The following is a 19031-nucleotide window of genomic DNA, read 5'->3' as shown; positions in this document are numbered from 1 at the left end:
ATGCAGCTTGGAGCCTGCAACCGGCTCGCCTCAGTGCTGCGGGCCACGCGCGCGCGTCTGTCCCCTGTCGCCCGCAGGTATCTGCACGCATTGTGGCCGTGACAGTCGGGGGGACCCGAGTGGGAGGGCGGAGGAGCCGCTCGGCTCCTTGGACCCGGCGTTGCTGGAGTTCCTGGTGTGCCCACTCTCCAAGAAGCCGCTCAGATATGAAGCATCAACCAATAAATTGATTAATGAAGAGTTAGGAATAGCCTATCCTGTCATTGATGGTATTTCTAATATGATTCCACAGGCAGGATGATACATCAAAATAAGAAGAAAGAAGAAGAGGAGCAGCACTAAACCATAGTTAAAAACAACAATACTGATACGATTTAAAAAGTCAGTGTGGTGGGGCGTAGGTGGAAGAGAAGACTATTTCTGTCTCTTCCTACCTTGACTGTGCTGATTCCCCTGGTTTCTCTAACAGGACTGTTCTACTCAGCCTCTGTGGAAGGTAATTTCCCTCAGGGTTGCACTAGCACAACCAGCCTTTGCTTTTACAGTCTGCTCCTGCCAATCACCATACCAGTTTATGTCTTCTTCCACCTTTGGACTTGGATGGGTATTAAGCTTTTCAGACATAATTAATACAACCATAGTCAAGATTGTATATATGTCTTGGACTTCTGTCCATGAAACTTCAATTAGATTGAAATATTGTAATCTCATTTAGTTTGGAGGAAAGATTTCTTGCCGTGCTATGTCAGAGGCATAAGGATTATGGGAAGCTTGAACTACAGAAGCCTTATTTATTGTACTCTTGTTTGCTCTATATTATTTGAAAGCCCTAATCTAAAATATTAATTCCTATAGTAGAGGAAGTGATGTGTCTTGTTGATGCTTAACAGCCATAATCATTAGCTAATAACCATATTCTTTATCCCGTCTTTTCATTTGAAAGTTGATCATTTGGAATATTGTTTGTTTAGATTCATTCTTTAAGTAACATGCTAGGAATGAATAATTCCAAAAGAACTGTACTAGAGTAGCTGTGAAGAAACACATTTGAACTAGTGTGATTAAAAAAACCCTACAAATTAATATATTTGAAAAAAAAGAATAAACAAGCAGATTATTTTAAATAGCCTTGAAGACAGAGACCGTGTCTGTCTGGTTCATCCTAGTTTTCTCTAAGTCTCTTAGCTAATTATTGTGCAGATTAAAATATTAAAAAGCAGTATTTTGAAAACTTTAATCTTTTCTCTATCATGATGTTGCCTGTTGGTCCAGGGGAAATAATTTTTGCTCTCTTGACATTGAGATGTAATCCATTTTGAAGATTGTCCTCTAAATTTTCTGGCATAGACTGGTGAGAGCATTCAAGGCTGCATCTGTTAGTTGAAATATACCAATTGGTATCTCCAAGTTTCTTTCTAATCACTTGCTATGCATCTGAGAACTGCACAATGAATAAGAATGACAAAAGAATTGATGCCTTTGGGCTGTGGTGTTGGAGAAGCATAGTGACTATCCCATGGACTGACAAAAAATCAAGTATGTCTTGGAGAAAGTGCTGCCAGAGTGCTCCTTCAAGGCAAAGGTGATAAAGCCATGTCTTTCTTACATCAGTATTTTTTTAGGAGAGGCTATTCCTTGGAGAGGGACTCATGGTTGGAAAGGTGGAGTGGGCAAAATAAGACCCTCAGCCAGAGGGATTGACAGTGACTGCTGCAATGGGCTCTAGTGGTCAAGAAGTGTGACATGGTAAAGGGCAGGGTTCAGATCTGTTATTTATAGGGTTGCTGTGGCATCTAACAACAACAATGTGCTTTTGAGTTGATTATATGACTCATAGCAACTCTATGAACAGATCTGAACCTTGACTTATTGTGCACCATCCTGTCATTTGTCCAGATGCTTGAGCCCATTGCTGGTTTGTGGTGGGTTTTTTTTTTTTCAAACTTTTATTATTATTTTTTTTTCAGTGTACCGTCAAATTAGATCTGACTGGTACAGGAGAAGATTGCCCCTCCTTTTCCAGCAGCACATCTGGTGGATTTGAACTGCGTACCTCTGGAGTTGCAGTGCAGCTTCTTGCCACTAGGCCACCAGAGCTCCCTGCTTGAGCCCATTGTTAGTCACAGTATCAATTCATCTAGTTAAGAGATTTCCTCTTCCTTTGATCCTTTACCTTTCCCAGCATGATGCCTCTTCCCAAGGATTGGTCCCTCCTGGTAATAGGACAAAAGTATGTAAGGTGGAGATTCAGAATCTGCCTACAAGGAGCACCCTGACAGCACTTCATCCAAGATGGAATTCTTGTTTTGGCAGTCCATGGGCTACTCAGTACGCTCCTCCAACACCACAATTCAAAGTCCTCAAGTCTTGCATTTTCTAGTTATCATTTGTTCTACAAAATAAACACTTTAATAGCTGTGTGGTACTTTATGTAATAAACATACTGTTATTTAAACTTATAATCAGAAATTATTAAAAATGCCTTGATAATGATATCTATAACAAATCTTTGCACCTGAAATTGTCAGAATTGCTAAAATTTTTAGCCTTTCATTTATGTGGTCTAGAATGCCTAACCAGAATTTAAATGTGTCAACATTCTTAAAAGGGCACAATAGGTGGTTATGGAGAGAGCAAAAAATGTGCAACTAAAAAATGGCCAGACATACTGGTCTGTCCTAAAACTATGACCATTATCCTTTGAATCTAGAAGAAAACTCACTCTATGGTTCAACTTTCTCCCTAGACAGGCCTCTAAGGTGAGCAGTGACACCAGGGAGGCACCTGCTTTTTAGAAGGAACCACAGAAGATCACAAGGATAGCATTTGCTCAGGGATAATGCTCCCAGGACAGGAAGGATTAAGATAGGAGAATTATCAGAAGTGAGACTCACAGAGAAGTGCAAAGAAAGTAGCTACACTGTGGGCATTTTAATGCCCCAAAGTGTCTGAAAAGTTGAATGGAAAACCAATTTGTTTTGTAAATGCTCACCAGAATAGTAATAAAAAGGAAAAGATAAAACAGTATCAATAAATGTTAATGTACATTTGGATTAATGTTCAATGTAAAGAATTCCTCTTTGAATGCTAGCAAGTCTGAACCTACTCTTGGCTTATACTCCAGTGGGTTTTCAGAGGCTGTAAATTGCATGGGAAATTGCTCATCTTTTGCCTGTGGAACACCAGGGTGATTTGAATTGTGTGCCTTTAAGTTAACAGCCCAGCTCCTTACAACTAGGCCACCAGATTTCCCTGTTCCAGGTTTTACATGCCTTTATTTGGTTTATAGTTTGCTTCACTCAAGAATGGACTTCCACATCAATTTAAGAGGATTTGCTCAACAAAGTTTATATCTATTTTTGGAAAGAAAAAGCACTGTAATATCCTTGGAAAAAAGTTTTTAATATTAACATACTCAGAATACATTTTTTTTTGTGAGCACAATATACAGTTGCTTAATATATATTACAAAAGTATTACCTTAGAAAGTTTCCAGCTGTCTAAATATCAAAAGAATCCCACATTCTGGCATAAAGATGAATCATTTTATTATACCAAAAGTAAAATATACCCGTCGTCTAAGATTAAGAGATGAAAGAAAACATCATAATGCTTACCTAGAAAAATCATCAATTACCTCACAGACAATCTTCTATATGTGTGTGCATACACACACACACACACACACACATTTTTCAGTTTTTGATACATAGTTGTCCTGATTTAGTACCATGATTCATAATGTTAAACAGAGGATTATAATGAGGAGAGCAAACAATGAGATTTGGAGGCAGAAGACCAGTGTTCAATCTACTGGCATATAGAAATGACAGGATGAATACACAAATAATACAAAAATTTAGTCATCTGCAAATCAGAGACACCACAGAATTACATAATGTGAGAATAAGTAGATGTTGAAGTGCTTTGTTTAAAACTAAGTTAATAAAACTGACTTTAAAATCTGTTAGTGTTACTGTGCACAAACATAAAATTTTAAATAAACTTCAGTCATTGGCTTTGATACAGTAACTTAGCTATGCTTTTAGTAAAAATACTATTAATAATGAATTGTTCAGTGTTTATTTTGAAGGGTTAAAATGTCTAAAAGCTCTCGAAAAATTTACACTGTCATTAAGTCAACACTAAAATTCTTTACCTTCCCTTTGGTTAAGAACTTCGTTTCAAAAGAAAAGTATTACACGAAATTCTAGAATTGAATCCTCATTCAATTTGAATTCAACAGCTTTTATCATATTGTATTATACATGTATGTTTCTCTCAGGAGATTGAGCAAACTGATGGCAGAAAACTACATTCATCTTTCTATCAAGTTCCTAGCCTTTGGCTAGTTAGTTCTTTGCAGATGTTTCCTGTCTAGTGTTTAACAAAGAATTGAAGGAGAATCTGAGTTGTGTCTAGCAAGAGGCCAAAGAGAAATAATAATTTTGATTAGTTTTATGGTATAAAATCAAAGGAATAAGACCTCTATTAACAAACTAAAAACATGATTTTGAAAGACTCCTTTTAGACTTTCTTTAAGTATTAATGTTGATAAAAAACAATTTGAAGTAGGAAAGGTGTGTGATACTAGGACAGTACATAAAAATGAAATGGACAAAAAGAAAATCTACTTTAAAATAACATGTATTCTTCTCTTCCATCATGGGAGAGTAAGAGGGAGAGAATGCAGTCTGAGTGGTTTTATTAAAAAAACAAACAAAACCTCCCCTACTTTGTAGTAGTTTATAGTCAATGGTATCGGATAATAATGAAGATTTAAGTTAACTTTGTGTAAAACTTTATATTCTTTTTTTAAAAAAATTATTTATTTTTGTGTGCATGTACCGTCAAATCAGATCTGACTGGTACAGGAGGAGATTGTCCCTCCTTCCCTGGCAGAGCATCTGGTGGATTCAAACCGTGCGCCTCTGGGATTGTAGTTGCAGCTCCTTGCCACTAGGCCACCAGAGCTCCCCAAAACTTTATATTCTTATTTTAAATATTATGAAGATAGTAAGAACCAACCTGCCTCTACTACTGTCTTTTGTTTTCTATTTGAGGATGTAACACACATGACTCTTTATTTGAAAAAAGCTTATGTTCAAATATTACTTGTACAACATATCTGAGGTTATTAAGTATATCTGGTGTTTGCTGGAGAGTACATACTGGTGAAAAGATACATGAAATCATGGGAAAACAAGATATGTAATAATTATTCCAGGGAGTTATATAAGACAAAAAGTCTAACATACTTCAAAGGATTTTTATATATATTTGGCCAGATGGAAATGAAAATAAGCTTTTCCTATCATTGGATTTGTGAAATCTAGTTACTTGGGAGACACTCCTTATTAAAAGAAAGGGTGTTAATACTATTTAAAAAATACTGTTGCTATGTTCTGAGCATGTTATCTAAAACAGAGTCAGGAAAGTAAATGGTTGACAAAAATGTTTTACCTTTTTTTTTTTAAACAGAAGCATACAAGAAAGATTTATAGCCATTTATGACTGGATTTATGCTATTTTTATAGGATTATATCAGAATTTGAATTAGGATTAAATAACTTGAATATATAGAAGTAAATTTTCACATGATTTGATCAAAGCTGTTTATCACAAGAGTCCACAATTAAGGATGCATAGTGGAATGTACTTGGGGCGGCGGGAAGGCTGTGGGGGGATTGTGTCCCAGGGAGGGAGTGTTTGTTATACTTTTGAAAGAGAGGAGCGAACTGGGTGTTGTGTGTGGGGGGAGGGCTGGGTGGGGAGAGAAGTGCAGCAATGAATGAATGGAAATCCAAAATCTCTGTAAATGCTCATTAAAATTATTTAAAAAAATAAAGCTTAAGAAGAAAAAAAAAAGGAAAGGTTTGAATTAAACATTTGGCAAAATAAGACAAACCCCTTAATTGTTCAAGTGACAACTCTAAGACTCATTCAGATATTATTTTGTAAAACAATGTTAGCATTTGCATAGCTTTACTATAGACAGATATGTATTTTAAGAGTCCTACTTCACTTCCTTTATGCATAATGATTTTGCTCTATTTGATGCTCACTAAAAAAGGGATGTAAAAAGCAACATGATGCATAAGATGATTCTACTTTTTTTAAGTTATAAAATGTGAAGTCATAACAGGGTAAGTACTTTTCTGTGATTAAATTCTGTGGGTTTATAAAAGAAAGTGAAAAAAAAATTCTGCTAAACAGATATGCTGTTTTTGAGGTATAAAATGTTATAGAAAATAGCTGAAAAATACCCAACAAAACAATACAAGGGTTTTGATATCAACACAGGTGAGGGCAGATGGAATATGCCTAACATGGAAATTTGTAGCATACTTGTTTATTAATGTGTCATTTTAGAAATTGGACATAGACTACTTTTATCACAGGGGAAAAAAGAGGAGTATACATTATTAATTAATGTAAAAACTAAGTCCTGAAATTTGCATTACCATACGATACTTTTTTAGAGCTACCAGTTTTTACTACTCTGAGGTACATGAGGCCTTATGTAGTTTGGAAAATGTGGTTAACATTAAAAATATTTTACAAACTAACTTAAAATCTTCCTTTGAGGGATTTATAAATTTTACTGGTAAAAAAAGACACAAAATGTTAAGGAAAATAACTTGTCCTGTCCTCAGTTCTTTTTCTCTATAAATTCTCCAAATCACAGTGGTAGTAATTAATGAATACAAAACCTAGCAATTTTCCAAGGTCTTATTTAATGTTGGTTACTCTATTAAGTATCTTACTTAGAATGAGATATCCCAACTTTGGTATAGTAAAAATGATTTTCCCTAGTATTAAACATGTTACTTATTAGACTGTTTTTACAAAAGTAGTTTAAAAGACCAGAACAAAAACCACTTTGCAAACATACAATTTCCTAACAAAATTTTTAAGTAATTTTCACATAAGGCACTTACATTCATTTTAAATAGCTTTATAAAAAGTTGTCCATTATAGTGTTTTGTAATCAAGTCTTCATAAGTTATACAGTAATAAACGTTACTTCAAGTAAACCTTTATTAACCCAATTTCGGCATTGTTGTTAGGTGCTGTTGAGTCTTCTTTGACTCACAATGATTCTATGAATAACGGATATTAACCTTGCCTTACTTACCCAGTATAACTACCTTAAATATTTTTACCTCAGAATGGAATGAAGGGTGGGTATGACTTTGCAAGCTAATCTTATAGGAAGGTACTTTTGGTGTTTCAGACTTGGAGAATTGATAATGTTTTATCCTGTTGATCTTGTTCAAGCATCTTGAAATTTTCCAAAGGAAGAGTGCTTAAGGCAGTTGGTAAAATGTGTTCTGATGTGCCCTTGGGTAACATGTTATTTGCTTCTAAATTCTTCACCAAGCATGTGGCTTTGATCCATCGTCTAGTTGCTCTGCGTTCTTTTTGCAGGCAAGTTTTCATTTTTCTTTTTAAGCTTGCAATTTCTTCTTCCAGCTTAATGATCCTCTTTTTTGCCTCCATAGGGCTCCTAAAGGCATAACTGTGTTCAAGTAATACTTGCTGAATACTAATACTTGTCTTAGATGATCCTGCTGGAGTACAACTGTTGGGTTTTTCTAAAAGAGTTCTTGATTTCAGTTTCTGCATAAAAATAAAGAGGGTTATATATAAATTACAGACTATCACAAGTCAGTAAATTTTGTGTAACAGGATTTTTAAACTGCTTTTTTAAGAATAGATTTTAAAAACGTCAATAGGTAACAGCAACTATTTTATGTAATCACAGATGAAGTTTCTCAGTTGTTTGAATAAACAGTTGCTATGTACCACTGAGTCAGCAATGACTCATTCATAGTTAGCCCTGCGGTGCGTTTTTTGGGTTTTCTTGTTACAATCTTTTGGGTCTTGATTTTTTTTTTTCATTTTTTTTAAAACTTATACTGGTTTACATACAAAGTTCTTAAAGTTTGCATACATTGTTTTTCACACCAGATCTCTCCCCTTTCCTTTACCCACGCCTCCCTCCACCCATCAAATTGTGTGACCCTATGATTAAGCCCCCTCCCCTTGGATCCTCGTGCTTGTTCTAAAAAATATGGAACGCTTCACAAATTTGCGTGTCATCCTTGTGCAGGGGCCATGCTAATATTCTCTGTATCGTTCCCATTTTAGTATATGTTCTGCCAAAGCAAGCACCCTCTGGTGGGTTTTCAGAGGCGGTAAATTTCAAGGGAGAACTGTTCATTTTCCCCTGGGGTTGAAGCTGGCAGTTTCAAACTGCGTGTCTTTAAGAAGGTATTCTCATAACCTAGTGCTAATCCTTACCACAACACCAAGAGAGTTCCCTCTTGAATCAACGATAGCTACCTATTTATTTTTTGTTCTCCTTCCAGGACATTAAAATATTGGTTTTCAAATGGACAAAAGACTCCCAAAGTCTCTTCTAAATTACTGAATGTGATTTTTAATATCTTTGCAATTTTCTTACTAAGGTCAATTAAGAATGTATTTAAATATTCTGTTTATTTCTGACACTGAGTTGAAGATCTCTTTTTCAGGGAAATATTCTCCTCTAAATTTGACTACTATTTAGACCTGCAGTTTTACTTAATAAAAAAAATTTTTTGAAGGATTCATAGGAATACATTCACAAAGTAAAAACTCTAAAAATTATTAATTTTTCAGTTATGTAAGATTTAAAGCTAATTATGAAGTTACGGTCAAATAAGAAACCTTGAGAGTCCCTTTTCCTTACTTTTTTCATCCAGTTATCTAGTCCCATTAATTGTACCTCCTGAATATCTTAATTATGACTCTTCTTCACCATTGTTCTTATCTCCATTTACACTATCAGGTCCATATCAACTCTGGCTTGAATATTAAAAAACGTCCCCACTAATCTTTCTACTTCTAGTTTTGATCACTAATCCATTTTCTGTCTCCAGAACAAATCTAACAGACTTTATTTATATTCTGGTACTACCTAAATTCCTCTTTCCCTCCCTATCATACAAAGAAAAGAAAATCTTAAGATGGTAAGCTAAACAGTTTAGAATCTTGCCTCATTCTGTAACTAAAAAAAAAAAACCCTCAAACTCACTACCATCAAATCAGTTCTAACTCAGAATAACCTCACTACTGGACTTCTGAGGCTATAAATTGGAATGGAAGGAGACTGCCCATCTTTCTGATGAACAATCACTGGTGGATTTACATTTCAGGAAATATGTAGCCTTTTGGTTTGCAGTGAAACTCACTAAGGAGTACACCATCAGAATTTCCTGTTCTGTCATTTTTGTTTGTGAGTTAGAACCAACTTATAGCTGACCCTCCAGTGGGTTTTCAAGGGCTGTAAATCCCATGGGAGGAGAATAATCATCTTCCTCCCTTGGAGAAGCTGGCTGGAACAGCCTTTGAGTTGGCGGCACAACTCTTTACCACCAGAACATCCTATTCTGTCATCAGTCATCTTAAGTTATATTAATATAACCTATTATTAATATAATTAATATTAACGCACTTATAGTTCTAGAATCTACCACATCCTTACAACATGTGTCTTACATTAATTCACCATTTATTGAAACATGCCTTGCCAGTTCTTAAGAGACACAAAAATAAATAAATGTTTCCAGTCCTCATGAACTTGCAGATGCTATTCCAATTTCCTTGGGAAGTTCCCCTCCTCATTGAGTTGGAACCGATTCACAGTTGACCTTCTAGTGGGTTTCTGAGGCTGTAAATCACATAGGAGAGTGCTCATCTTTTTCCTCTGTGCTGCTGGCAGATTCAAATAGTCAGAGAGGCATGGACTTTAGGTTAGCTATGCCACTCCCTACTTTCTATCTTTATATCCCCAGTCTCTGACTTTTTACCAAAATGTAAAGTTTATTATTTACTGAGCAAATAACTGAATAAAGTGGTGTAAGAAAAACAGGAGTATACTTCAAATTCAATAAATATGAGAGTGCACATAATCTATCAAATATTATTTGAAGTGCTAGGAATTCAGAAGTGAACAGGTCAAGTTCTTGCCTTATGGAGCTTTTTTCCAGTAGATGTTCATCACAACCTCCTGTTTCAACTATTAACTCATATTAAATAGCTCAAGAAAAGCTGTGTTATTTCCTATCTGAGAGGCATCTCCTTCCCTTTCCAAAGTCTTCTCATCATTTAGACATCTGTTTGTCTCAGCCAGCTTTCTCTTCACTGATCAGATCTTCCCTAACCAGATATGAACATCGCTTTAATAGATTCATCTGTACTTCATTCTCTCTCACTTGCTCTCATTTTGGCAATTTCCCACTAACTCCTCAACCTCCTGGCTGTTGTTCTCCTTATGGCATTGCATTAGCTTTGTGTAAAGTAAAAAACTCTTTCCTCGCCTAAGCTTTAACCTTCAAGTCTTTAAACTTAGCCTAAGTTATCAAGTTGTCTAAAGCTTCCTGTTCTCTCGGAACTTAAATACTGTGTAACTCTGGGTGTGTTACTCTAAGTATCATTTGTGTATCATCTTAAAATTAGCAAAGTGAAGCTGGATGTCATATAGCTCACATGATTTCTTAATTTTATACATTTTGATTATTGACAATTATTCATAAGATTTGAATAGAAATGAAACGATATAGATTAGGAAAAGAATATTGGAGTCAGGAAAAGAGAGCTTTAATTATAGTGTGTATCTCTATTACACAGGAGGAAGGTTTCCAATTTTCTTGATGCATGATAATAAATGTCAACATCTTCTGAATTGTTTCATTTTGTATATAAAAAGGAAGAGGTCCTAAACATGGTAAACATAAGATAAAAGGCAAGTAGTATTACCTACCACAGACTTTATATGGGTACAAAAGTCAAAAATGGTTGGCACAGCATCAATTTTAAGTCGTCGAGTTTGCCCTGTTAGGTCAAAACAGGAGGCTTCAAAATGCTTGGAGCAAAGAAAAGTATGTTTTCCTGGCACAAAATTTTTGCGCCTAACCAGGCGAACCCATTCTTTTCTTCTTTTAGGATCCAAAGGAAATCTTAAAAGAAAAAAATAAAAAGGCAACTCAAATTCCAACTTATCACATTTCTGACAATACCTAAAAAGTAAAAACTTTTTTAAAAAAAAAATTTAAACTCCCAATATGCAGTCATTAGAACAAGACAGAAACTGTTTCATGTTAATATTTAAGACACACTCTCTTTCTCTTTCTCGCACACAAACACACATGCATACTCAGCTATTGTGGTATACTGCCAAGTTGGAATAACTCATAAATGATCCTCCAATAGGTTTTCAGAGACAGTAAATTGCAGGGGAGACTGCCCATCCTTCTCTGGCAGAGCAGCTGGTGGATTGGAACTGTGTACCTTTGTGTTGGCAGCATTATTCATTACTACAAAGCCAACAGAGCCTTTGTATATATACATATATGTTGTTGTGTTCTGTTGGAACTGATCCATAGCAGGTTTTCAGAGGTAGTAAATTGTTTGAGTTTGAACCACATACCTTTGGATTTGCAGTGCTATATGTATATCTCTAACAAAAAAATATATATGTGTATGTATATATATTTTTATATTTGATTTTATCTTAGTGACCCTATGAACAAGATCTGAAACCTGTCCTATCCTGTGCCATCTCACAATATCTGGCATTCTCATGCAGCAGTCACTGTATCAATCCATTTGGCTGAAGGTCTTTCTCTCTTTTGCTGACCCTTCACCTTTCCAAGCTTGAGATCCCTCTACAAAGAACAGTCCCTCCTAAGATGTCCAAAGTATATGAACAAAAGCATTTGATCATGTGGATCAAAAAAAATAATGTCTAATGTTAAGAACAGTAAAAATCACAGAACACTTAATTATACTCATTCAAAACCTCTACCTAGATCAAGAGGCTGTTGTCCAAATAAAGGCAACACTGTTGTTGTTGTTATATGCCATCGAGTTGCTTGCAACTCACAGTGACCCTACGTACAACAGCCCTAAACTCTGCTCTGTCCTGTGCCAATCTCACTGTCTCTGATACACCCATCCCGATTACCCCAATCACTGAATCAATCCACCTCCTAGAGGGTCTTCCTCTCCTGCGCCTGCCCTCCACCGTCCCAAGCATGATGTCCCTCTCCTAGGACTGATCCCTCCTTACAACATGTCCAAAGTATGTTAGACGAAGCCTCAGAATCCTTGCCTCCCAGGAGCCGCCCAGTTTAACCCTCTCTAGGATGAATCTGTTTGTTTTCTTAACAGTCCATGGTACCCTCAATACTATTCTCCAACACCAAAGCTCAAAGGCATCAATTCTCCTTTTATCCTCCCTAGTTATTGTCCAAATCTCTGATGTATAACAAGTGATTGAAAAGACCATGGCCTGTATCAGATACACCTTAGTCTCCAGAGAGACATCATTGCTCTTCAGTACTTCGGAGAGGTCCCTAACCACAGACTTTCCCATTGCAATATGTCTTTTAATTTCCTGGCTGCTGGTGCCAAGAGTGTTGACTGTGGAGCCAAGCAAACTAAAGCTGTGAACAATCTCAATCTCTTCACCATCCATCCTGATGCTGGCAATTGGTCCAGTGGTGAGAATCTTTGTATTCTTGATTTTGAGCCTCAATCTATATTGAAGGCTACACTTCTTGACCTTCTGTAGCAAGTGCTTCAGGTCCTCCTCAGTTTCGGCAAGCAGGGTTGTGTCAACTGCATAACACAGATTGTTGATAGATCTTCCACCAATCCTGACACCACACTTCTACTCATAGAGCCCAGCCTCCTGTATAATCTTCTGGATATAGGTTAAAAAGGTATGGAGAAAGGACACACTACATGGTTTAAATTCAGGAAAGGTGTACTTCATGGTTGTATCCTCTCTCCATATCTATTCAATCTGTAAGCTGACCAAATCATTTGAGAAGCTGGACTTTATGCAAAGAATGTGGTCTCAGGATTGGAGGAAGACTTGTCAACAATCTGTGTCATGCAGATGACAGAATCTTGATTGCTGAAAGTGAGGAGCACTTGCAGCACTTGTTGCAGAAACTCAAAGACTACAGCCTTCAATATGGATAACATCAATATCAAGAATAGAAAAATTCTCACCACTTGACCAAGAGGCAAATGGTAAATGGAAAAACTGTCAATGAATCAATCATAGTTAGATCCATAATCAATATACTTGGTATCAGCAATCAGGAGATCAGGAGACACATTATATGGGGAAAGTCAGTAGTCAGGGAAGTCTCCAAATTACTGAGGAGCAATGATGTCAGACTAAGGCGCACCTGATTCAGGCCATGGTCTTTTCAATCAATTACTATGCATCTGATTCTTCTAGGTGGTATAGCACTATCTGTGTGTTGCTGTACAGAAGTAACTCGTGGTTGCTGTGATGCTGAACACTGTGGCAGTGATGTGCCACACGTGGTAATGGTCACCCATGGTGGACAGTGTTTGCTGGAGATTCCCGACTAAAACAAGCCTGGAAGCAGGAGCAGCATCCACTTCCGAAATGGCTTGCCTCCGGAAACTCTATGTACGAACAGTGCTCAGGCCATTTGTTCACAGGGTCGCTATGAGTCATCTACGACTCGACAGCACCTAACAACAATAACAACGATGACAGAGAGAGAGAACTATGTTGGCCTAGTGGAAAGTTATGCTACCAAGCCGAAGGTGGGTGATTTTAATCTGTGGCCCTCAGGCCGGGTTCAAATTGTTTTCCTGTCAAACATTCTTCTAGGTTGTATAGCACTTGGTCTGTGCATTGGCTGTACAGAGTTAACTTGTGGTTGCTGTGATGCTGAACACTGTGACAGTGATGTGCCAAATGTGATAATGGTCACCCATGGTGGACAGTGTTTGCTGGAGCTTCCTGACTAAAACAAGCCTGGAAGCAGGAGTGGCATCTACTTCCGAAATGGCTTGCCTCCAGAAACTCTGTGTACGAACAGTGCTCACACTTTTCATTCATAGGGTCGCTATGAGTCATCTACGACTCGACGGCACCTAACAACAATAACACAAGAACTATGCATCTGCGAGCTGGACAATGAAAAAGGATGACAGAACTGATGCCTTCAAGCTGTGGTGCTGGCGAAGAGTGCTGAATATTCTATGGACTGCCAAAAGAATAAAAATATATGTCTGGGGGAGAGTACAGCTGGAACGCTTCTTGGAGGCAAAGATGACAAGGCTTTGTCTTTGGGCATATTGTTAAGAGGGGAGGAGTATGTTAGAGATGATAAGGATGGCACAATATAGGACAGGGTTCAGCTCTGTTGTTCCAAGTTGCTATGACCCATACTCTATTTGACGACACCAAACAATAACAATTTTATCTGTATGACAGAAATAGTATGTCATAATGTAGTAAAGCACACATCTTAACTCCATAATCAATTTCATGTTAGCAGTTTGAAACTGGCCATGGTAGATTTATATCACAGAAACTGGGCTAATATACACCACGTACACAACATCCCTTCCCTGATTCACATGCACAAATCCTGTCTCCCACACATTGCCTAACACATGCACATGCCAAGTTCAAGCACAGAGAGCTTCTGGACACACACTTAGTGTGTGTACAGTTCCTCCTCCACATATGCACATACACACTCACCACAAACACACAACCACTTTCTTGTCCTTAGCGAGTGGGTCTCATCCTCCATACAATTAACTATCATGATTTTAAAGAGTAAAAAACTCGAATCAACCAGATGCTCTGCTGGAGAAGGAGGGACAATATCCTCCTGTGCCAGTCAGATCTGATTTGATGGTACACACACAAATAATAAAATGAAAAACAAATAAACAAACTAAAACCCCCTTTAAAAAAAAGTAAAAAAAAGGGCTAATAATAAACCAGCCTGTTTTTCTCCCCATTTCCTGCCCCTGTACAGCACTGGTTGTTAAACACTTCCAAATCACTGATTACAGATTGAGTAGGATTCATGGGTGGAGGAGGTGACTCAGTTAAGAGATTCTGTAATAATCCAAGCAAAATGTAATGGTGGTATTGATTTAAATAATGACATACAACAGAAGATGGCTTAGATGGTATTATAAAGCATCGTATTAGTTCTAGGAATATTTTTGTGGTAGTCTTTGGGACTTGGGAAGAATGATGTGTATGCTGTTAAGAATACTTCACATTTTCTGGTAGATAGTGTTTCCATTACTGAAGAAGCATATATACTAGAAGTGGGGTAGATTTGGGCAAATCCATTAACTCAGTTTTGACATACTGAATGTAAGAGACTGGAGAGATCAAGGAAATACTGAATATATATATGGCTTACAGTCTCCAACACATTAAAAGGACCTGGGGTATCAATACATAGATATAACTGAGATCATAGGAACTAAGTCATTTAGAGTTGGAATACCTGAGGGGGTGGGGGGAGAGAGATGGCTGAGAAGACTCAAGATGGGCCAGAGAAGTTGGAAGAAAATGACAAAATTAATGTCAATTAAATTTAAAAAGTGAAGTGCTTTAAAGAGGTTATGATTACATATGACAGACTATGAAAAATGAATACAGAATGACATAAAGGGCATTTCATTAATAATTTCAGATTTTTTTTGGAAAAAGAACTTAGACTTGAGTGGATTAATAAGATGTAGAAAAAAGGAGACTGTAAATTTAAGCAATGTATCTTATAGGGATTAAAAACCAGATGTCTAAAGAGGAGAGGAGTTAAACTATTAACAGGCTAAGAATAGTATTATTATTTTTTTAAGACTTAAATTTCTGGGGTACACATGAAAACATTAATTTTTTAATGGATAAACAGTCAAATATGAAAAAGATGCAGGTATTATAGCTCTGAAATTACTGGTCTTACCATATTTTCCATTCTCTTACAAAGCACCTAACTTGATAGAATGATGTTGGTTTTATTATGTGCTGTCTAGTTGGAACTGACTCATAGCTGACCATCTAGTGGGTTTTCAGAGGCAGTAAATCACATGGAAAGAGACTGTCCATCTTTTTCCCATTCATGGATTTGAACTACCTGCCTTTGAGGGGGCAGCACAGCTCTTTACCATCAGAGTTCCCTTGAAAGAATGATAAGAACACAATTATGGTGACAGCTAGGTGGTAATATATTATTAGGCTGGAACAATATTCTCCCTGAGGCTTTACATGCTCTAAACCAGTATCAAACATATGGTGCTACTTCTGTATTTCCAGGGTTCATGATGCCAAGAATCAAGGGGTGAAGATGGGAGCTGTACAATTCACTATCACCCTGAGTGACCCACTTGCAAAATTTTTGCTATCCATCTCTGTAATGTCTCTATAGTCTGTATGTTTTTTTTTTAAATTTTATTATTTTTGTGTGCGTGTACCGTCAAATCAGATCTGACTGGTACAGGAGGAGATTGCCCCTCCTTCCCCGGCAGAGCATCTGGTGGATTCGAACCGTGCACCTCTGGGATCGTAGTTGCAGTCTGCATGTCTTGAGGTCTTAGTTTCAGAGGGAGGAATGTTCCCACCAGGCAACGCAATAATGATTCCACTGAAAGGGAGTGAAGGCTGCTTCCAGTTCCTCTGTACCCTTCTTACTTTGGGACTAATAGGCAAAGAATGGCGTTATCAAACTGTTTGGTGATATTGATCTTGCTTACCATGGAGAAATTAGATTGGTATTACATAATAGAAGTAAAAGGAGTGTATCTGGAATATAGTTCCCTTAAATAAGACAGTTCTTAGTACTACCACCATGTCAGGATGAAAGCTGATTGAAAACTAAAGCTACTCAATTCTTATGTGATTTTCAGGGTCTCATTTCCCTCTCCCTCTTACTTCTACCCCTAAATGTATTATAATTGAGAGAAAAGCCTTCATTACAGTCTAATAAATATATGTGTTGATAAACTTAACAGAAATATATAGACAATGAGCACATGCTTGTGTTTTTTCTTTTCACTTTTTATTATGTTCTCATTTCTAAACATTTATATTCTTTCAGAAGCACTTTTTGTTTTTTCAAGGTTATGTTTATTCTGTCTCTTTTGTGGTGCTTAACAGCTTTGTCTTCACCCTCATTATAACCTAAATTTTTAATTAAGATAATCAAAATTTTCTCTAATTCTAACACAGTGTCAGCAAATTTGGACCTTAGTAATATTGGATCATTGAATGAAGTGGTTTTAAAAATAGAAACATCACACATTTGCCCTCACATTAAGTGGGAAATTTTAATAAAAGAGTACATATAATGGTAGAGAGAAGGCCAAAGGTATAGTTTTCTCCATTCTAAAATAGTATTATCTTGTGAGGTGTATGAAAACAGAACTTTCCACTAAGCAGGCACTGGAAACCAAGGTAAACAGCTAGTTAACTGCTAATCTTGAGATCAGCAGTTTGAATCCATCAGCCATTTGGACCTAAAGATGTGACAATGTGAAGGAGAAAGATGTGAAAGCTCCTGTAAAGCTCTACAATCTCTGAAACCTATGGATGTGGGGTTAGGGTATTATAATTGAGGCAACTGGAGAAGAGTATTGAATACACCATGAACTGCTAGGAGAACAAACAGATTCATCCTGGAGAGTGAAACCAGGCTGTGGGAAGCCAAATACAGGGTTGCTATGAGTTGCCTCCGACACACTTAACAAAAATAACTCACTTGTGATTTTCCTTTGTTTACCTTCCTGATGATTCTCAATAAAAACCCAGAAAAGCATAACATAGGGGCTCCAGTTCTCCCAGCAGTTAGCCCCCTGCCTTCACGATTTCTGGCCTGACCTCCATTCCTGTGTGTCCCTGCTTCTGTCTTTTCCTTCCATCGACAAAATCAGGGTGCTCCTTGGAGGCAAGGATTCTGAAGCTCTGTCTAACATACTTTAGACATGTTGCAAGGAGGGACCAGTCCTTGGAGCAGGTCGTCATGCTTGGGAGAGGAAGATCCTTGATGAGATGGATTGACTCAGTGACTCGGGTAATGGGGGTAGGTGTGTCAGAGATAGTAAGGGTGCTTCAACACAGAGCAGAGTTCAGAGCAATTTGGGGGCACATCAACAACACAACAACCGATGCAGCACATCAACAACAGTCAAGGCAGCATTCAAAGTGCCTTCAACAGTTCTCACTCGAAAGAACTAACACATTTTGATTGCTCTGAAAATTCAGGTTTTCAAAAGTGCACAGATGTTTTTAGGGTCGCTGTTAAGTCATATTCAACTCGAAGACAGAGAGTAACAGCAGTAAGAATGACACTTTAAGCACTTTCCATAACATCGCTTATTTCCCCCTTAAACCTCAGAAAGGCCTCAATTCCTTTGCTGAGTTGCTGCGTATGACAGTTATCTATCTAAGTGCTTCCCATGCCAACGAAGTTAGCGAGAGAATTTCTAAATTTAAGGGGAACACAGCAAGCTCTTTGATTGCGTACTTGAACAGGAAGATCCCTCCCCTCAAGGTGTCATAGGTGTTACCCCGATAATAAAAGGAGAAAACGAGAGTAGGAAAGAAAGGAATCCTCCTGTCACTGTACCCTCAATGAACAAATCTTCCCCGAGGAGAAACTTTACAGACCTGCAAAATACACGCCAACACGATGCTCTCTGCTGCTCGTTAGTGATGAAAGGGGGCCCAGCGTTTCTGTCACCCGAGGGAGCGGACTAGGGGCTCCGGCGCCCGCCACCCCCTCGCCCTGCCCAGGTTACCTGTGGAAGCTGATGTTAATGTGCTTGTTGTAGGTGGCAGCACAGCCCGCCGCGGCGCAATTGGTCGGCATCTCCCTTTCCCCCTCATTCGGCGTTGTCTTAAGCCTGTTTTGAGGCGATGGCGGCTATGCTTCCCAAGGGGAGTGGCTGGGCAAGTGAAGCAGAGTAAGGGTCCACGAGCTGAGTCGTGAGAGAGGGGCTGTGTATGGGGGGGATCGTGGGGGAAGCCTAACCTTCCCTTTCTCTTTATTAAGATGGCGGGCTTGGACCAGCACAGTCGACCATCCTGGGGCTCCAGTCGCCTTCATTTGCCTTCACCAACATGGCCGCCACAGTTGCTTCTCCCCACGCCCCCACTCCCGCTCAGGCAAATAAAGGAGTAC

General features: G+C 37.9%; 1 protein-coding gene and 2 pseudogenes across 1 annotated transcript; 2 read left to right on the top strand and 1 right to left on the bottom strand.

The window, feature by feature from the left end:
• LOC102849455 lies at window positions 1–342 on the top strand (annotated as a pseudogene).
• Window positions 343–414: 72 nt separating this feature from the next.
• LOC102875095 (phosphatidylinositol N-acetylglucosaminyltransferase subunit Y-like) lies at window positions 415–630 on the top strand (the record flags this gene model as incomplete). Its single annotated transcript, XM_006886114.1, has 1 exon — window positions 415–630. A coding segment is annotated over one exon (216 nt), but the record flags the coding sequence as incomplete, so codon positions are not given.
• A 6579-nt stretch (window positions 631–7209) lies between these two features.
• On the bottom strand, window positions 7210–18719 carry LOC102849055 (annotated as a pseudogene).
• Between the last annotated feature and the right edge of the window lie 312 nt (window positions 18720–19031).

This window comes from Elephantulus edwardii, unplaced genomic scaffold (genome assembly GCF_000299155.1).
Source record: "Elephantulus edwardii isolate Elephantulus edwardi_28Jun2011 unplaced genomic scaffold, EleEdw1.0 scaffold00047, whole genome shotgun sequence".
NCBI classification, from domain to species: Eukaryota; Metazoa; Chordata; class Mammalia; order Macroscelidea; family Macroscelididae; genus Elephantulus; species Elephantulus edwardii.
Note: the sequence above shows the minus strand (reverse complement) of the source record. Positions and strands in the feature narration are given on the sequence as shown.